General features: G+C 42.0%; 1 protein-coding gene across 1 annotated transcript; it reads left to right on the top strand.

Annotated features, from left to right (window-relative positions):
• The first annotated feature begins 2198 nt into the window (after window positions 1–2198).
• Window positions 2199–23020, top strand: LOC115009698 (protein AF-17-like). Its single transcript, XM_029433873.1, has 20 exons — window positions 2199–2529; window positions 3465–3544; window positions 3659–3713; window positions 3844–3953; window positions 7549–7652; window positions 8720–8813; window positions 9965–10072; window positions 11142–11231; window positions 11324–11471; window positions 11558–12352; window positions 12765–12964; window positions 13755–13872; window positions 14075–14141; window positions 14404–14552; window positions 16775–16975; window positions 17571–17647; window positions 18083–18447; window positions 18603–18708; window positions 20057–20263; window positions 20356–23020. The coding sequence occupies exons 1-20, from the start codon at window positions 2421–2423 to the stop codon at window positions 20389–20391; spliced, it is 3219 nt and encodes a 1072-aa protein (XP_029289733.1). The 5' UTR covers window positions 2199–2420; the 3' UTR covers window positions 20392–23020.
• The last annotated feature ends 821 nt before the right edge of the window (window positions 23021–23841 follow it).

The raw sequence follows: 23841 nt of genomic DNA, 5'->3' as shown, positions 1-23841 counted from the left end.
TACGTATATCTAAGAAGACAGAGGTAATGGGGATGTAAATTAAGGTCGAGGTAGGTCTAAAATAAATGTTAGGTGCAGTCGTCTGAATGTATATTAAAGCTGTTATGTTGTATTTAATCTGGAACAACGAGGGTGAGGCTCTGCATATATAAAACTGGTATGATCTGAAAATGATCAGAAAAGGAAAAAATGTTAAATGACACTTGTCTTTGTTATGGGATTATCTCCTAATTTCATTATAGGATTTAAACATCACCGTTTTTTATCCGGATGCTGAGGAAGTAAATGTCAGTGGGTCATAATTCACATCAGCGTCCATCTGCTGGGGGAAGTGTGGTACTGCACGGCAGTGAACGCAGCATCGCTCCACAGCAGTTGGTCCCAAAGTGGTTTTTAGGACCCACTGGGGCCCTTAAAAACTAGAAATGACTCAATTTAACGAGAAAAAGATGTTGAATAGTTTCTCTTCCCACTGACTGACTTCACCTACAGAATAGATAGTAATAAGTGATGTCTGCCAGTAGAACTCAACATATGGGAATTTATCTGTGACAGCAAAATGTAGGTTCAAATTGAGAGTTTGTGGGAATTTATGAACTTCAGGAACCTCCGCTGACAGCTAAATGTGTTTCTTTTGAGTGTATTGGGGAAGTTTAGGTTAACACATAAAATGGGTTCTGACTAGCCATGAAGTCAGAGCATCGGGCTGCATGTGTCATGTGAACGTGGATGTACTTCGCCCACATGTCAGGGACTTGGTCACGCCTTGCTGCCTTCAGAACAGAATAGGGTGTTAGCTTCATCCAGCTGCCACCGCCATCGCTATCTGTTCTCTCCATCAGTGCCAGTTCCCTTTTCTCTCTTTGGGTTTGAAGAGAAGTGACACTTGTGAGGCAAACTGTCATTGCAGCCTCACGTCCATACACCAGATTAATAAGCCCAGTCATCCATTACAAAAGAACAACAGGGCTGCTTCTCTTTTCTTCCAATTCTAAGAGATTGACTTCAGATTTTTCTTTTTTCTGAGTAGTTTGTTGAGTAAGAGTGCAGTAGTTTAAGGAGAAAATTAAGTCAGGGTAGTTTGTGGTAATATACAAAACAGTTTAAGGATTCATGGAGAATATTTTCTGACACATCTCTGAATATAAAAGAAGCATATAGGGAATAGGACTTCTGCTTCTACCCAGACTGAGTGTGTGTGTATCTGAAGTCCCATTTCCACCATAAAACCGGCCTGCCAGACAGAGTTTACTCAGCCAGTCGAGACAGGAGTCATAAAGCAACAATGACGCAAGTCCAGTCAAAATGAGAGGCTTCTGGTGACATCTGCTGACTGAATTATAGGAGTCAACTTGACAGCCAAGAGTCTATATGAAATCCATGCTTATGTATTTTAACTGAAACAACAACAAACTGACCCAAAGTCATGAAACCTCAGTAACGCTCATTTGGACAACTGGAATTTGATTGTCATGTCCATTGGATTTTTTTATTTACTTTTTTATTACATACAACCCTAATGGCACACAAAACCAGTTGCTACAGATGAACAATAGAAATTAAGTAACCAAGTAGGAATATTTACTTCCTGTTAGGCTACTTCCTTTATATACATCAGAAACCTAGATCACATGTCATTAAACTTTCCTTGGTAATTGCATATCTATTTGTTTTTTACTGTTTAGGCTGCAACTAAACAGTTTAGTCTCCAAATAGAGAATAATAATAAGTAATAAAAGACAAATGCAGAAAGCTGTCTGTAGATCATTTTAACCTTGCACCCAAATAGAATAAATCTGAATAAAGTCAAATGAAATGTTAAGGCAATATGATTCACACTGGATGATTTTCATTTCAGGTCAAGACATTGGATGGTGAAATCGCTTGCAATTGTTGTCCCGTTATTCTTTGCCGCACCTGAAGATGGCGCTGTTGAAACACGATTGATGGAGAAACTAGAGTGCAGCCAGCGGTTTTGACTGATGGATCCACATGTTTTAATAATTTAATTTAGTAAAATATGCCACAGATGAGTAGCTTTTAAATACAATATTGTCATAGATAATAATTTAAAAAATAATGTTACAGTCTGAAAACATGAAGTGAAAAAGGGGTTCGTAGAAAATAACAATAACTTGCTACCTTTGCTGTGACTTATTCCGAACCACAGCAGCAGATCTGAGCATGCGCACTGCATCGGTTCTATGGGGACGGGGAGGACATCACGGAAAAAACGTAGCAGCAGCACCACTAACCCCACGCCGAGATTTCGTCTCTCCGCTGCGCTAAAAGTGCGCAACAGAAGCAGCCCACGGCTATGTCCGGTGGGGCGTTAAAGTGCGGGGCGACCACTTGACAGGCCTGGGTGAGGTCTGAGCCGTTGCCGGGAGGGGAAATACATTTCTTCGTATGGGAGCAGCATGCGGGAAATGGTTGGAGGTTGCTGCGTGTGTTCAGACGAGCGAGGCTGGGCTGAGAACCCCCTGGTTTACTGTGATGGACACGGCTGCAGCGTCGCCGTTCACCAAGGTAACATTAGCCGCTGTTAGCGTGTAATTATCAGGCAGCTGTGGCGACTGAGCCGGCGGCTGGAGGCAGCCAGAGGTGCTGCTAGGTCGGTAGGTTTCTAGGTAGGTCTGTCGCTGTGTACGTGCGTGTTTGTGTGTGTGGGAGGGGTAGGTAGGCGTGCTGTTTGTTGCTTCCTCTCGGCACACATGATTAAACACACAGGGCCAAGCGGAGTGACACCGAGCCTGCATGGCGCCTTGATGGCACTTCAGGTCCGTGCGCGTGCGTGTGTGTGTGGCTGTCTGGCCCGGTTGGATTCACGACAGACTGCAAGAGGCGTGTTTTTTGCGACATAACAGACCCGGCGAGGCCCGCCGGTTTGGACATTACGTTACCTTGTGTCCACTTGCTTTGTTGCTCTAACGAGACAACAAGGGCAGCAGTTAACTTGTAGCATCATATTTCTGAGCAGAAATCCGAATGTGACTGCTTGTTGGACCAACTCTGGGAGGCTGCTGCACTCTGCCTCGTCTGCAGGTTCATTTTTTGTATCCTCAAGTAGAGATGACTTTGTTCCTTAAAGTCCGCAAAAGTGCTATAAACATGTAGTGAATAAAGGTTATTTTAAGAGGCTGACACAGCAGGTTGACATGAGAGCTGTCTTTATATTGTTATTTTAATAAATATTCATTATTAAATTGAAGTTTCAAGGGGATAAAACTTTTTTTTCAAATATTATCTGACCATGAAGGGCAGCAGCACTTACCGACAATATAAGAGATTAGTGTAAAATGTGTTACAGTAGGAAATGGTGAAGATAATAATGTGAAAGAAAAGAAATTGGTAGTATATATGTTATATGTGTTTTTGTCATGTATTTATTGGACATTTGCAGAGGACCATGTATTAAAAATAATATCATTAACCTGTTATGTTGGTGTGTGTGTCCATCCCAGCATGTTATGGCATTGTCCAGGTTCCCACCGGTCCGTGGTTCTGTCGGAAGTGTGAGTCACAGGAGAGAGCGGCACGCGTGGTGAGTGTGCCAACACACAATATGACACAAAAACACAATCCATCCATTCCTGCTTCACCTGGTATTATTAATGCTACACTCACAACAAGTTGTGCTCTCTCCTGTTCTGCCCAGAGGTGTGAGCTGTGTCCCCACAAAGATGGTGCCCTCAAAAGGACAGACAGTGGAGGTAAATCTCACTCTCCTGCTGTTTCCCTGAGTTACACAGCGAGTGTAGGAAGCAGCAGAACCACCTCCTCTTCACTTCATTCATAAAGAACCTTATCATGTTGTTGATCCACTGCCAATCTCTCTGTTAGGCTGGGCCCACGTTGTGTGCGCACTCTACATCCCTGAGGTGCAGTTTGCCAACGTCCTCACCATGGAGCCCATCATCCTGCAGTACGTCCCGCATGAGAGATACATTAAGGTACTGACACACACTGTTGACTGGAGAAAAGCTGTAATACATTGAGAAGGGAGCCATTGTTAGTCTCCAGGACTTCTTGAGGGTGCGCTGCTCTGTATCAAAACTTAAAGGGATTGATTGGATCGTTTGAAGTGGGGTTGTATGAGGTACTTTTCCATAGTCGGGGGGTTACCTGCAGTAGTACTGTAGGTAACACACTGATAGGTGTACTGAGTCGCTGCGTCTTTGGACAAATTGTAGAGTTAAAGTGGCATTTGATGTTATATGGTTATAATAATGGTTATATGTTGAAAATGTACAGTATTCAGTCGAATGACAAAGTGTGTCCAAACTTTTGACCGGTACTGTATCTGAAAATAAAATCCCAAATTTGAAGACTTTATTTCCAAAACATTATACAAATCAAATGTGATATAATAAGAAACTTAATTGAGTCCGAAATGTTTATCACAAATATGAAACTTGACAGACGGTTGTAAAAATAACTTCCCTCTAAAAATCTGGTGATAAAATAAAATGACACAAATATGTAGCGGTATGAGGCATTTAGTTTAGTTGATACACACACACACACACACACACACACACACACACACACACACACACACACACACACACACACACATCCAAGATGAACCTATGAAAATGGCGAACACAGCGCTAATATAACACGGTGAAATGCCATGCGGACAAAGATCTTTCCAAACGAGTGAATCTGAGGCTTTCACCTGGTGGTGATCACTGGAGCCCTTGTTGAATGCTGCGTTTACAAACCGCAAACATATCCTACTCCTTGTGCCTTTAAGGTTCAACTGAAAACGTCAGTCCCTCAAATAAACACAGCAGGGCCTTTGTTTTAGAAAACACTCTTTTCAGTGTCAACAATCCCACAGAGAGAAACCCATCATACAAGACATTTCTCTAAACAGTAACTTCAACAAACCATGATGCACCACAACTTTAAGACATCTGGGAAACGGCACAACTCTTATTTTTCTCTTATCGGAAAAATTGTCTTCCCACATCGCCATCGCTCTCTCCACCTACACGTACTGTAGACAGAGCTGAATGTGGCAAGGTCATGTCTGCTCTCTGGGGGCTGTGGAAAGTCATTCTGGGAAACGTGGGAGATTTCCAGCTGAAGTAGAGATAGATGAGGCAGGTCGAGGGAACAACATAAAAGTACATTCACGACACAAAACACTTTGTAATGTGCTGAAGTTAGTAGCTTAAAGTCAAGTACCGTGCCAAATGCCAAACAGTCACTGATAGCAGCTTCAGCACGTAGAGCTTCCTGCTCCTTATATCATTAAGAATGTAAGTGCCGCTGTGAGTGTGAGTTGATGATATCCAACAGGGAAGAAGGTTCTTCATGTAATGTATAATATGATTGGTGGATGTCTTTTGTTTTTGTGTCATGCACATAAAGTGCCCGACCTAAAGACAAAAACACGATCGCAGAGGTCGAACATTTCATTTCATTACAAAATCACAGTTTATTTTATCGGTCTTAAACAAAATACTTTCTAAAATACAATACGTCATCCAGCCGCAACATACTGTCAATGGAGGTCATTTTACTAAAAAGAAAGTACATCTCTTATGTCTTCGTAGACAGGACAGTAAAACAGAAAGTGAACCTCATTCTCAATTTCCCCGAGTCTTTGCTCCTCTAAAGTCCGTGCTGATGCTAACGCTCCAGAGCATAACTGCACACTTTCTTTAAGTTACACTTCACATGAAGCACCACGCTGTACGCATTCTTTTTCAGACAAAAAGTTCGTCATTTTTGTTTACACCAAATATTTACAGAGCTTTTAACATGAGAAACATTTGCTCCAAATCTCCTGCATATCACAAAGTAACCTGTTCTTGAAAATTAATAAAACATAGATTTCAACTCCTTAGACAAGGAATGAACATGCACAATGTCCACATTAAATCTTTTTAGTGAGTTGTTTTTATTTATAATAAATGCTCACTGGTTAATAACATGTTGACATGTGCAACAGTTCCATGCTTCTTACTGTCCGACAGGAGAGTCGCACATGCAAAGTAAGAGCACATATGGAAAACAGACTGAACCTATTCTTCATTGTACATTGTGCTTAAACATTCAGAGGAGCTTCTGGAATATTCTGCTAATATTTCCTTTTTCTCACTTTGTAAAGCAAACCCTTTAACCACAAACTAGTTTAAGGCCATTATAGCTTTTACATACATCAGCTCTGTTGTAACTTTATCCATTTGTACCTTCTTCTTTTTTTCCTCTGTGTCGTCTTTGATAGTTGACAGACTGTGTACCCAGCATGCACCACAGCAGGCCTTTTCACAGCAATGCACATTACAGAGAAATCAATATTTGACACATGGACCCATTAGATGTGTGTGTGTGTGTGTGTATAAATGTACACATGTAAGTGTTTGAGTGTCTGGTTTCATATTACTGTGTCAGCTACAGTAAATTGCATGCAGCTTTCCCCCGTCAGAGCCATTCATCCACATTTTGCTGCCTGCATTCCTAGACAGCGTTACAATGGACAGTGAAAACTTGAGAAGCCACTCTTCCTTTTACACGCTCGGTGTAGTTATATCCCCGGCCTTTCATTACGCAGCCGACATCCTCAGAGGGGAGCCGAGTAGGATGTGGGGAGCAGAGGAAGACAGAGGGAAGGGGGGAGCAAAGGCAAAACACAGAGGGCTGGAGCAGAAAGGTAAAGAGCCCGCTGTTCCTTTGTCCCGCACCTGTTGCTAGGCCTCTTCTGCCCCCCACCAGCCAGCCCTGCTCACTGGGGAAAAGCTGACAAAAGCTCTGTGTGTGCGTGCATGCGTGTGTCTGCTTGTGTGTGTAATCACATGTGTATGCTTACATGTATTTTGTGGACATGTGTGCATATTTACATGTCGGTGAAGACTGATGCTGCTGTCACGCAGGATTGAAAGGATTCCAGACTCGAGTACTAAAAACAATTATTTCCAAAATTTTGGCTGCACATGATGTTTTTTTTGTCTGAGTGCCTTGCAGTTTATCATGTAACCACCTATTCCATAAAATAAAATGAAACGATAAGGAATGTAGGTGACAAGGAAGGTAAATGACATGTTAGATTTTAATACAAAAAAACTCCTAACTAAAAGCTCTCTTTTGAAAACAAGCACACAACTCTTCACAAGCTCTTTAGTGGCAGCTTTTTTTCTCCATAACATTCCCAAACATCTGGTCAACAGTTCTGCTGTACAAAGCGGCACGGAGCAAACTGTTCTGTTTGAAAGCCCCATCTGTTGTCTGACAAGCAAAACTTCCTAATGTTTTACAGTATAGCACTTAAAGAGCATTTCACTTCCCCGCACTACAATCACAATGGTTCACTTCAACAGCCAGATAACATGAATGGATACGTTTGCCCTGTTAACAAGTGCTTCAAAACATTACTCTGCTTTCTGCATCAATCTGCATTGTTTTGAAACGGCAAAGGGCTTTTAGTGAACTTTGTTCATCTACAGCGCAACGTAGCACCTGTTAATAAAAGTAATAATAAGTAACACGCCTCTGTTCCTTCTTCTCCTATTCTCTCCATCTTTGCTGCTTCACCAGACCTGCTATATCTGTGAGGACCACGGGAGGGAGAGCAAGGCTGCCTGTGGAGCCTGCATGACCTGCAACAGACAGGGCTGCAGACAAGCTTTCCACGTCACCTGGTAAGTCTCCAGATGTGTTTATGTGTGTATGGTTAGATGGAAATGTGTTGTAGACAGTATGATGATATTTCTTCAAAGACTTCCAAAGCTTTGTTAACAGTAACTCAACTCGTCTCAAGTCAACATGCAGCCCAAAGTGCTTCCAGAGCAAGAAAAACAACACAGGCATAAAAAAAAAAAAAAAAAAAAACGACAATACATGCAATCCTGCATGGCGCCGCTCAAGTGGCAGCCTGTTACAGCAGCTCTACTATGTCGTGTACTTTGCTTCATATGTTCTTTTGCTGTAACAACGTACATTTCCCCGTTGTGGGACTAATGAAAGATTTCTGATTCTGAATATTGCAAGACTGAAAATGATAAAAGAAGAAAATGTTGTAAATAAATGTCACTAAATAAACACCAGGGGGGATATCAGAAATCCTTTATTAGTCCCACAACGGGGAAATTTACAATAAAAAATAGGTCTTTAATTTCCTTTCTAATGTCCAGCAGCACGTTCCTCAATAACTTTGATTTCTTTTTTATTTAAAAGTTACACTCCAGCAGGACAGTGCCGTAAACCAAGAGGTGACATTTATCTTTAGAACAAGGGTCAAGGTGTATCTGGTGTTCGATACACGTGATTGATTTCCCTTGTTGACTGCAGTTAGTTGTGAAACAGCCACCAGTCGTCAGAAAGAACAGTTACAGACCACAACTGGCCTCAAAATGCTTATATGCATTTCCCATAGCTGTATTTGTTTCACCACGTCTGCACTATTCTTCCCACTCTACCTTCCTCTTACATTTGTATTACTCTGTGTAAGTAGCAACTGATTCGTATCAAGACTCAAGCCTAAAATCAAGCCTGGAAGACTGTTCGGCACAGATGTGCTGAGGTCTGACATTTGATCTAATCTGTCTTGATCAATGACAAAAGTGTGTGTGTGTGTGTGTGTGTGTGTGTGTGTGTGTGTGTGTGTGTGTGTGTGTGTGTGTGTGTGTGTGTGTGTGTGTGTGTGTGTGTGTGTGTGTGTGTGTGTGTGTGTGTGCTCCTGTCTGACCCTGTAACACCCTGTGTTCAGTGCTCAGATGGCAGGTCTGCTGTGTGAGGAGGAAGGCCCAGAAGCTGACAATGTGAAATATTGTGGCTACTGCAAGCACCACTACAACAAAATGGTAAGATGGACACAACAGTCTAAAGGCTGCAAAGCAATATCTTTGCACAAAACATTCCGAAAGAGTTACAGACTTCTTAAACTCCACAGTGATGTAAATGGTAGCGGCTACAAACATCAAAGAAAATACAGCTGCTTACCCAGAATCCTCCTTTAATGCACTGTGACATGTTAACAGTAAATATAACTGCTAAACCTTTTATTACCACCTTCTCAAATGTCATTTATGTTTACCTTTGAATCTCAGTAGCCTGATAATTACATTTGGCAACCTTGTTTTCACTTCATTAAGATGTAGTGACACTTAACATAAGTATAGAAACGCAGATACCGCAGTTGCGACTTGTCGTGAGTCAAGCTCAGCTAGGAAACAAATGCGATGTGTATTGAGAGACGCTGACTTCTCTACAAAATCGACTCTAAACTCACTTGAGCATGATGTACAGCAGTGTACATCCTCTGCTTCTTCTGTTGAGTTTTTATGGCAGTTGGCAAGTGTTGCATTACCGCTGGAGTAATCTTCGACAGTACTGTCCCTTGCCCCTCCTAACTCGTCATGGCATGTGTGAAAAGGCACAAGATGGAAATGTTCCTGAATGTAGTGCATGTGTGAAAATCACTAGCATGCCTGGAAGGTTGTCCCAGTAATTTATATAAATGCAGGCCATTAATTTACCAGGAACTATTGTGTGAAAGAGGCTTCATGCAGTCTGGCTCTTGACTGATGTATCCGCCCCTTGAAAGTCATTTTTATTCAACACAGAAGCTACGGTGATGGTAGCTAGGACCATTCAACATAGGTTTGTTTGACTTAAAACAGCCTGTATAGCTGCATCAATTTCCCCCATGCTTGACAACAAGACGACGCCCCTATTCTTAGGCCCACCTACAAAGTTCTGATTGGCTCAGCTGTTGGTTGAGGACTACAGCAGAAACACCTGTTTCATTACTGAGAAGTAGGCAGCGATTCAGAAGTTGCTGAGGGCTCTCTTAGTATAGCACCAACACAAGAAGCTTAAATACTCCCAACTATCTAAAGGCGCACATCATGAAATATGCTCGAGGATCATATTTGTAAATAAAACGACCCACAGCTTTTATGGTTTTATTAGGTCTTAAAAAGATACTCACACTATTCTCTGGTTTTTACAGCAGAAGAAGTTGCGCTCCAGTGAAAATACAAGTAGCTCCTTCAGTCATCCCAGGGTGTGCTCGAGCTCTCCACCCCAGGACAAACACCACCACCACAGACAGAGGAAGGTAAGCACTAGTGTTGATGGGTAGAGTGTTACGGACCAAAGGTTGGCATTGTATATCTGGTCCTATTTAAAATGTTGACGCATTCTTTGATCAGAAAGCTTCTGATTTAAAGGTTCAATGTGTAAGATATGTCAGAACTTAAACTTAAAACAATATTATGAACAGAGTGTGAAGAGGTCACAGTGTTGACGTTATGACAAACACGTCTGTGTGTTGTGTTGCAGAGATATCTCCTAAAGTTAGCATGCTAACAGCTAGCTGCGCTCCGTCCAGTCTGTAATACCACTTGTTCCTCTAGAGGTGACAGTGAGTCACTGTAGCTGCAGTCTGCTTCAGCACAGAGAGAGAAGAAGAACAGCTGCTGACTCAGCAGACTCAGGGTCAACATCACACCCATGATCTCTACGCTTTGATACTTTGTTTTGATTAAATACAAAGTGGCAGAAACGAGAAGACTTGAACCCTCGCCTCGTCCTCACCGTCAGGCGTACAGCCCCCAGAGCCACAGTAAACACAGATATCTGAGCCCCACGTGAAGATGATGAGATGGCAGAGATATTTAACTCTCAGAGTTTCAGTCTGCTCTAATGAACTGACTGTCAGGAGTAAAACATACACAGTAAATATATCAACACTAGAAGAGAGATGTAGCTGTAGAATACAACATACAATATAAAGAATACATTAGAATACTCTAAAACTTAGAATACAATAAATATGAGAAACTACTTCCAACTAACATACAGGTTGACATACTATAGGTGTTTCTAAATAACTGATGGTTTAGAGGTTTGAATTTAGAGCCAGTATCCATCCATCGTCTACCGCCAACTTTAAACAAGTTTACTGAGGCGAAGTTTGTCTGCTTGTGATAAAACATAACGTATCATTCAAGAACTTTGGACTTGTGAATTAAATTAAAGATTTGGTATTGGTACCAAAAAGGCCTCATTAGTATAAAAATAAATTCAGCCCTGGTAATTGTGTGTGTGCGTGTTTGTGTCTGAGCGTGTACGAGTGTACGCCTCCTGGTGTAGGACCTGAGCCTTGTGTTCTCCCGTCTGTTCAGAGTCATAAAGACAAGATTCGGCAGAAAGAGCGCCACAAGAAGACCTCTGACAGCCTGGGCTCTTCAGTGACGAGCAGCAGTATCGAAAAGGTATGAAGAGCCCACAGGATGACTGGTGACATGCTGGACACTTTGACGAGTAGTTGAACTGATCTTGTTATGACCTGTGTGTTTTGGTCCAGATATCCTCCAGTCACCACAGCAGCAAGGACAGTGAGGGCAAGTCTAAGAAGCTGAGCTCACACAGTCACGGTCATCGCAGTAAGAAGACAGGAAGCACCGGCAAGAGCGGCTCCTCCTCCTCCTGCTCCTCCAGTCCATTCAACACAGGTACCATGTGAAGAATCAAACATAAAGACTGTTAATAGCAGTGACTTTCTTTGAGTTTGACTCCAACTTTGTGTTTCTTTTTGGAGGTGGCTCCCTGTCTTCCGCTCAGGACTTCCATCAGTTCTCATCAGCCTCCCGCTTGGAGCGGGACAATGATCAAGGTTGCGACGAGCACAGTGGTGAGGAGCGTAAGGAGCGCCACAGGAGGCCAGCAGTGCAGGAGGAGGAGGACGGTGAAAAGCAGGAGGGCAAAGAGGAGCAGCAGGAGGAGGAGGAGGAGGACAGTAAATACCACAAGCCACCAGCTTTGACTCCTGCTGATGGCCCACTGGCGGGGTCACAGGGTCACGACCGGTCGGAGGGCAACTCGAGCCCTTTCGAGAACAAGGTCACTATTTCCACCTTTGGGTCCATCATGCGCATCACATCTTCATCGGGGCTGGGCAGCAGTAGCAAGATCCGGAAGATCTCCTCCTCTGGGGACTACAAGCCCTCAAAGTCTCTTTGTAAACCGTCTCAACTGAGCACACCGCCTATCCTGGAGGAGGCGGCCCTAGAGGACAAAGAGACACCTCCGGCGCTGCCCAGAGAGAGGAGGCACCGCGGCAACAAGAAGAGCAGCCACGGTCCAGGGCGGCCGCGGGGCAGCAAGAACCGAGAGAGGAGGGAAGAGGAGCATCACCACCACCATCACCACACAGCGCCTCCTCCTCTTCCTCCTCCGGCCTTAACCTCCTCACTCTACCCGAGCCCATCCTCCATCCCTCCCCCCGCCTTCCCCTCCACGCTGCCTCCCACCGCTGTCTCTTCTTCCTCTTCTTTCTCCTCCTCGTCTGCCGGCAGTTTTTCCACAAGCCGCGGCAACTCTCTGCTCAGCTCTGGTGAGTGTCAGTGAGTGGGTGCGTGTGGTAGCCCTCAAGCTTCCTGTGTGAGAGCAAGTGTGTAAAAAACACTTGTGTGTTCATTTGCAGCTTGATTGTAACGTTTCCATTACACATGTTCCATGTCAGCACAACAAGCAGCTTCTCTGTACATCAGAACCTCGGTGTATTATAATCAGATACTGTTACATGGCACTGTTTTTCAAACACAGGGATTTAGAATTCACAATATTGTCCTTGATATAGTGTGCTAGATTTCCTGCCCTACTTACAGATTGACTCTCGTGTAAACGAACACTCGGGCGTCATGTGTTGTTGTCTTTTGGGGTCTTGCTACTTTTGAGATGAAAATAGATGAGTTATAAATATAATAAATACCTTTTTACCTCACTTTATCTTTCCCATCCCTCAGGTATATACTCCAGTCTCAAGGACCCTCTAACACTGGGCGGGGGTGTCTGCAGTACCCCTCTCTCTCTGGGTGGAGGGGTGTGTAGCCCCTCCTTGTCCCTGGGGGGGGGCATGTGTAGCACCCCTCTCTCCTCAGGACTCCTCGCATCTCACGTCTCCTCACTCTCACTTCCGTCCGTCAACGCTGTCTCAAACACACAGGTACACCAGAGAGAGACGATCAGTCAGCACCAAGGGTCTCTGTACTCGAGCTGCTGTGTCTGTGTCTGGGACAATTTACTCCTTTTTGTTTAGTTGATGAACGAGTATATAACATCTTTAATTTCTTTATATATCTGCAATGAATATTAACACAATTCAAAAATAATCCTTCTTGGGGAAATATCATAAAAAGTGGGTTTTTCAGCTGCAAAGCTATATTTATATAAATGTTAGTTTCAGCCCTACATGATTACATGTAGGGCTGAAACGATTAGTCGAATAATTAATCATTTGACAGATAATCAATAAACCACTAGTTATTCTTCTACAAAGCGAAAGTGCACTTCCTGCTTTAAAACAAATGTTGTATCCGTGACCATTGAATATGTTGTAATTGTCGGTAGAACAGAACGAGCACTTTGTTTGCATCACATTGGCCTCGAGACACTTCATTACTATTTTCTGACATTATATAGATTCAATTATTTATGAATTAATTAAGAAATGTATCAACAGACTAATTAATAACAAATAGCTATAATGATAGTTGCAGCCCTTGTTACATCATTTAATGATTTTGCTTGCAAAATGCACTTCTTTGATAATATTGTCAACATCCTCCAACAATGAGTAATGTTGAATAATATTAATTCATGTTTCAGGCAGCGGTTTTTTTAAACTCACATTCTGTTTTGAAATGAACTCCTTTGTGCGCCTAAACAAGTGTCTCAGTGAAGAGAAGGTCCTTTCCAGATTTGACGTTCTGATTTGATGTTCTCTTGTCTCGTAGGTCCAGCCAGGTTCCAGCACCTCCTATAGCTTGAGCTCCACTCAGCCGTTCTCCAGCTGTCTCTCCACAGCCCCCACTCTGCCGCCACTACTGACCCAAGCCCAGACCTCACTGCCAGGTGAGAGGAACACAGACTATAGAGATCCACAGGATTTATTTGCATTTGTTGAGAAACTGAAGCTAGTTTTAGATGAGCTTCCACAAGAAAACCCCTTTGAACCCCCTTTCTTCTCAGAACCTGACACATCTCTTTATATTGTACCACCTTTCATTAAAAATAGTTACACGTAAAGCTCATGACTCTTTGTCCCCGTTCTCAGAGTCCGACCTCGATGACTGTCGCTTCCCGTGTCAGGGGAACTCGCCGAGAGAGAGTCTTTCTTCACAGTATGTCTCATTTCATCTTTATCGGTATTATGTTAAGTCTTGCACACTGCAAAACACAGTCATCCATCTTTCACCTTCCATCATGTGAAACATAATTTGTCGCAGATGAGTCTCTATTTCTGTAACCAGCAAAAGGAAAGTAGCAGGTGGTTCACTATCAAAGTGACTGCATGGAATGACACACTAACCATAGCCACAGGGTCTTGTTGGTAGTTTCCCAGAGATGATTGGTTTTCTCCTTCTCCTCCGCCTTCACACCCAGGTCTCCTATGAGCTGTCTCCCTCTTCTGTTTGACCAGAGGGACGGGCTGGGGGCCGGAGTCAGAGCCCGTCCTGAGAACGTCCCTCCAGCCAGCTCCCACATTGAGTTCCTGCTTGAGAAACACGGCAACGGAGAGATGGGAGTCAACAGTGAGTGAGACATACACCAGTGGTACCAAGATAAAACACAAGAGGATTTTATATTTATGTAAAAGACGGGATACTTTCACCTCCTAGGGTCTTTAAAATCCTTTAAAATGAATCACAGTGCTCACACTAAGCTTGTCTTAGGGGTCTTAATATCTTCATTTAAGGGCTCATAAGGCAAGTGGGTTGGAAACCACTGCAATACACAAAGTGTATAATGCGCTCATGATTCTGTATACCTGCACTCACTGTGCACTTCCCTCTGTGAGAACATGACCTGGTACTATTTAGAGATGATGAATGTGCCTGTAGACGCTGTTGGGGACAGAAAATAGCACGGCGAGAGAGAGCATGCTGCGACAATATTAAATGCAGCTCTAACTAGTTTCTTTGTCACCAGGGGAAACACAATACAGCTCATATATTATCAGTAGTTAGTTCTGTGTTAAGGGTTACTTTCCCCATTGTCCCTGCAAGAAAGGGGCATAAAAGAAAACCAACAGGGTATTTAGTGAGGATCATCTCAAGTCAGTCTCAGTCCCTCGAGTCCTCAAAGGGAATTAAAATGACTTGTCTTGTGAATAAATACACATACAAACCGTAGTGTAAACCCATTGAGCAAATGAATCACAGAAAATGTAAAACGTATATAAAGTTGAGGGAGAAGAAAGAAAATAATACAATACCAAATATTTCCTTTCTTTCTATGTAAAATGTCCATTTTGACCAATACCTCCAACATGTATCTATACAAAGCAGATAGACCACATAAAGTGTACATGGGATAATACTGCTAAACTTATATCTACATTTAATTTATGTTTTGCTCTCTCCTGAACCAGGTCGCTCTCTGCCTCTTGCTCTCACTCACTTTTTCTGAGGGGATCAGCTGACCTTTTTCTTTCATTGTGTCTCGCACTTCTTTCAGCTTTCTTATTATTTCTACCATTGTTGCCTCTCCTTAAGCTCAGACTTGGACCCTTCTCTTAACTCTGTATCCTAACTCTCATCCTCTCCACCTTTTTTAAGTATATTTCTCTGCCCCGGGGAGAGTTCACTGTACTAATGAGTGTTAACTGCTGTTGCACTCTGCAGAAATGAGAGAGAAGCCTGTTTGTTCTTCCAGTCTGTGATGCAAGGCACGCTGCACTGACGGCTCCATAGAAAATCAATTAGAAAGCATTTAGAGGGTGGGGTTGAATTCCAAGTTCAGACGTGATGGCACTGCTGTAAAGTAACACTAGATATTATAGCACGTCCAGGAACCACCAGTTAATGTCAGCACTTTATTCCAGATTGAAGAAGTCTATTTTCTCAATTGTACATCTTTTATAGAAACGTGGTGGAAATACAAGTGTTTGTTTCAGAAATATTTTATTCAGGGCAAGTTTAACATACAACAGTATTTTAAATGAAGCAACTCTAAGTGTGTGATAACTGTTGTATTGAACCTGCCAACCTTTTAAAGCCCTTATGCATCTGTAGTCTCATATAAGTCTTTTGACATTATAATAATAATTTATTTTTGATTACACCCCTGTGTGTGTGTGTGTGTGTGTGTGTGTGTGTGTGAGAGAGTCTTGAGTCTCTGGTTATCTTTTGAACCTGTATGTGTGGGACATAAAAAACACTAATTAGTTTGTATTGAGCAGTAAATCCAGATTTCAGACATTTCCAATTATTTGCGTCATCACTAACAGGTGTCCTATAACAGTATTTATCTATCAGAGGCAGAGCATTGCATTGTGGGAGATTAAAGAAAATAAATCAGTGCACATGTTCTGGTCACTACTTTATAATCAAATCAGTTTATTGTGTCTACCTTTGGGATAGATGTTTCCGTATGAATTAGATTGTTTAACCATAACTAACTTATTGGGAATATTATACATTGGTTCTGGGTTCTTTATTGACAAACTGTAAATCTGCTTCTACTGATACTCTGCATATAATCATTTCAATCATTTCTAAATTATCGCAACCGGTTAAAATCTGCTCTACAATACATTAAAAATGTATTCCTATACTGTACATATATAGACGAGTAAGTATGAACCCTGGACACCCTGCTCTATCCTGGTGGCATCCACTTATTTGGACTGTAAAAACTGTGACAGCACCTCACGTGCTACACTTAGTATATAGTATCATTTGGATAATTGTTCTCTGCATCACATCATCAGTTTGAGATGACGCGTCTCTCCTCCCTGCCTCCTCTCTTGTAGTTGTGGAGATGCTCCAGTCGCTCCACTCCCTGCAGCAGGAGAACCAGCAGCTCCAGGATCAGATCCTCAGCCTGACGGCCAAGAAGGAGCGTCTGCAGCTGCTCAACACGGAGCTGGCCGTATCTTTCCCTCCACACATTCACTCCACCCATGGCTCCATGCACACCTCTGCCCAGATTCACTTCCTGTCCTCCACCCAAGGTCAGATTCTTCATCTCAACCACCCACTTTCATATCAAATCATTAGGACACACTATTACTGTGATGTCACAAAGTACACTCCCCGTCTACTGTTCATCTGCATTTCTTTTACTTTCATCGTCACCTGCATGTAGCATTTCTTTAACAAATGACTGTTTTACTGTCGGGTCAGCTGTGACTCCTCACAGTGAACTCATGAGAACATAGATTAGATGATTGATAGCTTCTGTCTTTCAACTGACCAAACAACTTACTGTAACCTCAAAGTGGTGGTTACTGAGTGTCTGTCTGCTCTGGAAGTCAGCTCCTCTCTTCTGCTTTTGTTGAGTAAAGCAGTAACCCTCCATGCCTAAATCAATGCAGCAGATTCCCTATGTAATCATGCCTGGCAGCACAAACATAGAGTTTAAAGGCTGCACGTCATTTTGACAATGGCCATGTACACAAAAATGATACAATCTGAAGATGTAATTATTTGTTGATGTGAAAATGCCTCATGTAGGACATTTATCATATCGATACTAAAACATGGTGGTTAGTGTAAACCTTTGGTTTAGTAGTTTTCACCCTGTCTTTGTGCCTTTATGTTTCTTAGACCACATGAGCACCAATAAGAGTCCCCTGTCCAAAAGCTGCTTCCTGAATGACACTTCCTTTGTTACCTCGTCTGAGGTGAGAACCTGCAGAGCCTTTCTGACCTTAAACACAAAACATTTCTGCCTTTTAATACTCTTTGTAACAAGAAATGTGGTAAACTCTAAATACAAAGATGATGATTGATGTTGTCTTGTACCATCATTTATACACATTTACACTGACTTAGGCTACATCCAAACTCAGTTTTAGAACTCCTACACTACATCGGCTTTTTCAAACAAATGGAGTCGAGCTATTTTTCAAACTATTTGCAACAAGTCCTGTGTCCAGCAGCGTTATCAGCCTAGTGTACGTGAATGGTCATGCCTAAAATATGCGTCTTTAGGCATGTGTTTCTGTTTGAACACGTAGATGTATTGGTGGGACTGTAGATGGAGTTGAACAGCTACTGAATGTACATCAACAACAAGCTGAGAGCTGAAATCTACCATGGTTTGTCATGTGTTCCAGGAGCTCCACTCTGGTAGTCCGTCCCGCAGTAGCTCCTCCCTCTCCTTCCAGAGTACTCCTCCCCCTCAGCAGAGCCCCGCCTCCTTCGGCCAGCCCCTGCTGAACGGTCTGAGTCGAGGTTTGAGCGACGGCTTGGGGACCATCAGTCAGACCGGCGGCTGCTCTCTGCCCGTGGTGGGTGGATTCATGTCGTCCCTGGCGGGAAGTCCTCAGCTGAATATAAACGGTCTTCTGGGCAGTCTGAACGGTGTGATCCAGTCTCCTGTGCAGAACGCCCCCCAGCCCACGCTCCCTGCTTTGCGCCCCCAGCCTCCACCGCTCAACCCCCAGGCACAGGGCTTCCAGCTCCCCAAGAGCGTGAGCCCGTATGTACCCAGGCTGTCTTTACATCCACTCTAAAATGAATTGTTGTTTTGTTTCTCTGCATTGACATCATGCCAGTGATAAGTCTATAATAGTTGGGAGTGCTGGTGCATAGTGTGGTGTGTAAAGTGACTGTGTGTCTGTGTTCGTGTTGCAGGTCTTCTCTCCTGTCAGAGCAGCAGAAGCAGCTTCTTCTCGAGCAGCAGCAGCAGCAGCAGCAGCAGCAGCTCCAGCAGTTCCTCTCCTCACAGAACTTCACTCCTGTAATGACACACACTTTGTTATATTCTCACATCTATTTTCACAATGTACATTTTCTCATAAGATCTCCAAGATTTTTTTCTTTTGAATAATTGGTATTTTACAGTATTCTGGCCATATGTGATTTACTCACTACTCAGGATTGCAAAATTGTGGTAAGCAGATTTTGTTACCATTGGACAGAGCAGGGCTAGCTGTTGCCCCCTCGTTCCAGTCTTTATGCTAAGCTAAGCTAACTGTATGCTGGCTCGAGCTTCATATTTAAAATTTAAAAGTGGTGCTGATCTTATCTAACGTTCGAGTTGTGAAAGTGAACAGGTGTATTTCCCAAAATGTCAAACTATTCCTTGAATGAAAGTAAATTGTACCGGTGTCCAACTCAACCCCATTTGTTTTAAGAATTTACCAGAATCAAGAGTGTTTTGTTTTCTACATGAGTAGAGCTAAGACGCTTCCTCTCATTAAACCTAGGATAAGAAGCATAATGCTTGAATATTAACTATACAAAAGACGAGATGTGAAAGATTCATAACAATTACTCGTTATTACTTTTAAGATTGATTGAGGTAACGATCTGCGGTAGCTTGTGACTTACTAGCAGATGAGGTTATGAGTCACTGTGCGACTCTTTTCAACAACAGGAAACCAGCCACCATGAGTTCCTATTTGACTTGCAAACTGGTAAAAGTCTGCTGGAGTCTGGAGCCAATCAGACACTGAGGACATCTGTTGATGTACAACTGCTGTGTTTCCTTGGTGACTGGGGGGTTGAGGCTTATTGGTGATCATTTCCATCCACCTCTTTTATATGCTTTTTCAATTTGCTGAGAGGAAACAACGGAAAATCTTGAAATATCGAGAGAAAGAACCTTTTTCACGCTTGGCTGAGGTGGTGCATGGATAAAAAGCAAAATGCAACAAATTGCTATGGAAACGAATAAATGATGGTGTACATGAAGCATGTGTCTTCAACGTGTACGGAAGTTTCTGCTCCGCTGAAGAGACGACAAATGTTCTCATCGCTCCACACAGATCGGATGTAACCTAAGATGATCCTTATCTGGATGAAACAACTCCTAATAATCAACGGTGGTGGATGGAAACAATGTACCCATGTTCTTGAAATCTGGTTAAGATGTGCGATACATGTGGACGTAAACCTGACTATTGTAGGTTTCTCACAAACATGTCGAAGAGAAGAAACACTTGCTGCTTATTAAGATTACTTACGCATACAGATTTATTAATGTCAGAATTTGCAATGCAAAAATAGAAACTCAGACTTAAAGCTTCTCAGATCCCAGGTTTCATGAATATCCCGTGTCTGTTTTCTGCCCTTCCCTCCACCAGGAGCAGCAGGTGATGGTGTGCCAGATGCTGCAGCAGCAGAGGCAGAGGGAGCTGCAGCGCCTCACGCTGACGGGAGCGCTCACCTCCAACCCAAACTCCCCCCTGATCGCCCAGTCTCCTAACCTGCTGTCCGCAGCCTCACCCCTGCAGGGCGGCCAGGCAGGCAGCCTCTTCGGCCTGCAGGACAATGCACTTCACAAGTCTGGGGTGAGAAATAACTGGAGGACCTCTCATTGTGAATTTATGTTACGATTTTCAGTTTTAGAAATTAAAGAAGCGTTGTGTGATTGTGTTCTCAGGCTGCAGGCGAGAAGGGTGGAGACAAGAACGGGTGATGTTTGTTGATTTTTACAGGAGCAGTTCAAATGAAGATATTGAAGAACTGAGGTGACCTTCCTTGACTTCTGAACATATTTCCGTCTCCGTCATCTTTCTCTTACACCCTCTTTTATGAATGTATAACAGGATGGACTTAAACGTCAAGATGAAGTTTTTCGTGTTTTGGAATTCTATATATCAGAGGTTCTTCTCATAGGTTTTTTTGTGTAGGCAGCTTTCAGAGAGCATGAATACAGTGTCTCTTGTTAAATTGCACTAATTAGTTAGCTAGACCAATGGGGCTGCTGATGAGGGCGGAGCCCGAGTTCCTGCTCCTCCCTGCAGGTGCTGTCTAGGCTTCTGGGTTGAAGTGTGAACTCTTTCCTGACTGCTCATGATTTCTCTCCACGGCTTGAGTTTCCATTCAGTCAGTGAAAACCACAGACGCCTGCCACTTCTTGCAACCTCAACTGTCTTCCTTGATATTTTGTCTTCCCTTTGTGTTCACCCCCACCCAAATGTTATCCAGATCTTCTATAAGTTGCGGGCACTTATTATGTAAAAGGATAAATATACTGTTGTTTCTCCGATGTGCGGTTAGTGGCATTTCAACATTAAGCTAGTAATTACCTCAGATCTTTCTGCCACCTATTTTCCATTGTTGAGATTTTGTGCTGACTCACTACCGCAATAGCCTTCACTGGATAAAAATGCTCACCAAAAATCTTGATGTGGTATTAACTCAAGTAAAAATGTAAAAATGGCACAGAACCCACGTGTCCAAAATGGTCCACTAGAGAACGTTGAGCACCAGATTTTATTCAAAACCACCACGAGAGTTTCTAAAGACTTTTATATCTTTCCAGTTGCTATTGAGATTAAGCAGACAAAACCAAACATTTGGAACTTGTAAGAAATTAATTGTTTTTCCTAAACAATGTGCACTTTGCATGTTAGTAGCTAACAGCAAATTAGCCAACAACACAGTACCTTTATTAAGGATGTTCGGTACTTACTAGGCCACTAGCGACTGATAGACTTTTGATTTATGTGAGTATTTTGCACTCTTCTTCCTAAAATGTCTGTTTTTCTTGTTACTTTCATAAATATTTCTTTCATATTTCACCAACTAGTTGTTCTTTTAGCAATACTGGATAGATGATGCCTTAATGATGCTAGATGTACAGAGAAAACCACAAGCCCAGAGGCTCCCTCTGTTGTCGTCTTTCTTTGATAGTGTTTTTTATCTGGGGTACAAGGAGGGGTTCATTAGTAAAGTGAAAGCACTCTTCCTGAACCCATTTATACTTTTGATAGCTGACTGATGAGTTCAAAAGTTGAAATGTGTGAATAACCGTATAGTGAGTAACTAAAGTGTCAAATCATTTTCTATTGTAATTTTTGTGTTCAGATCCGATGTTCTTTAGTTGTTTGTGCTTCAGAGAAGTGAGAATCTGAGCGTAAAGCCTGCACAGTGGTGTCATAGGAGACGGCTGGGGACGGCCAAGATGTAAACTATTATTAATGTGCCGTCTCAGCGGTGTGTGTGATGAATAGTGTAGCTGTTATCAGACTTAAGCCAATGTAGAGATAAGCTTGTCTTCCCTTCCACTCCACTTTATCATATGACGCCTCAGTTTGGCTCACTTTACTAACAAAGGCTACTCACAAAGTAAGGGACTGTTTAATCATATGTTCTCCTGTGTTCTTTAACAATATTGTCATAGGACTTTTTAAAATATTTTCTCACTTCTGTTTGCAATCTTGAACATGATCTCCCATACATGTGATATCTTGAGTGCTAGATTCTTTTGTTAGCAGCTAATGTAGACTTCAGAAAGGAACTCCAAGCAGCTCACTGGTCTGTGATAAATACTGTAGCAATGACAGGAGGAGAATGTTGGTTATGTTGATGAAGACATGAGCCAACGCATTGACATGACTCCAAAGTGGGAGGTCTGCAATTTACTAAGTATGTCCTTATGAGTCTCCTCTCAGTGGAGGCAACGTCCAGACACACAAGCATGTCCAAGAGATTGACTGAAGAGAGGTGTGAAGGATTTCTGAAGCTGTTTCTTTCTCATGTTGCACTGGGGCGCTTTGAGCCCAATTGTAAATCGTTTTTTAGTACCTTTTTCAATTTTGTTGGAATACGAGTTGTATACTTTAATATGTTTGTGTTAAAACGCATTCATTCTTTTAAGCTTTGAAGTTTGGATAACCAAGATAATCCTTGTTCTAAATGTCGTACTGTGTATATTTTATGTATTACAACATTTAAGCACTTGGCTCTGAATGAGGTTCGATGGAGAGCGTGTTACCTATCGGGATATGAATTGCATGAAATGCAGTGACGTCTCTGAAATGTGTTGCTAAATACCAAGTAATAACTATGCATCATTTTAAATGCATTGTTCCCTGAAAAGAAAATAAATTAATTGAAATGAGCACTGAATTTTAAAAAGGACAAGCATGTTGTCATTGTACAGTGTAATTGTTTGAGAGAATTGATCGAAACAAATTTGACAATATTCAGATTAAAAGCCCTGTAAAGTATTTTGATATTTTTGTGTGTAAAATTAAAAGGACGGATTAAGACAACTTTTTTTTGTCAATAAATGTATTTTACTGAGTTGTTTTACATTTTCTCTCTTGTGTTGAATGACTTATCTGTTATCAGTTTATGTACAAGAGGAAAGTAGGATTTCATGCTCACCTTGTTTTTTCTTTCTTTTATTTCCCCACAGTTTTGTTTATTGATTTTCAGGGTATACGCAAGATCAGCATTTCAGTTTTTAAGTTTCAATGCCCATTTCCGGACAGATAAATGTACAAAGGTTAATACCTCTATGTATAGAGAGATAGTAATAGTGATAAATATATTTAAAAAAACACAATGATGATAAAATATATAGAAATGCAATAAACATAAAGAGATGATAAAAGAGATAGAGAAATAGAAATTCAATAAAAAAGGAAATTGATAACAATAATGAATTTAAAAAATCAGTAAGAATTAAATGGATAAAATAAAATTACAGTAAGCAAAAAAACAGAATAAAAGAATATTAACAATACCCTACTTTTTCTAATGTATGAGTACATATTTGTGTACATGCCCCACTCATACAAGAGAGAACAGGTAAAAAATAAACGCATCAAACAGGCCCAACGCTTTTCAGAGCACCTTGGTTGAAGATGCGTCTGAGAAGTCAGTATTCTGGGATATTAGGGAACTAATTTATCAACTACTCTAAAGAAAGGCCCGTGGTTTCTTAAATCTGATTAACCTCACATTTAACACATTGTTGGATCATTCTCTGTGGTGTAAACAGGTTTGAAAACAGATCAAAAAGTATAAACTATTTGTTTGGTAACATCGTCTTACAAAGAGCTTTTAACTAATCGCTTTATTGATGGTTAACATCACTTACTGATGCCATTTACAGTATATCAGTTAGGGCCAT

This window comes from Cottoperca gobio, chromosome 1 (assembly GCF_900634415.1).
Source record: "Cottoperca gobio chromosome 1, fCotGob3.1, whole genome shotgun sequence".
Taxonomy (NCBI): domain Eukaryota; kingdom Metazoa; phylum Chordata; class Actinopteri; order Perciformes; family Bovichtidae; genus Cottoperca; species Cottoperca gobio.
Note: the sequence above shows the minus strand (reverse complement) of the source record. Positions and strands in the feature narration are given on the sequence as shown.

What these genes read in the sequence shown, in the direction of transcription:
- LOC115009698 (XM_029433873.1), top strand. Translation starts at nt 2,421, where the DNA reads ATGCGGGAAATGGTTGGAGGTTGCTGCGTGTGTTCAGACGAGCGAGGC. An exon ending in CGGAGAGATGGGAGTCAACA is followed by an intron (nt 14,553 to 16,774) that starts GTGAGTGAGACA and finishes CCTCTCTTGTAG; the next exon opens with TTGTGGAGATGCTCCAGTCG. An exon ending in ATGCACTTCACAAGTCTGGG is followed by an intron (nt 20,264 to 20,355) that starts GTGAGAAATAAC and finishes TTGTGTTCTCAG; the next exon opens with GCTGCAGGCGAGAAGGGTGG.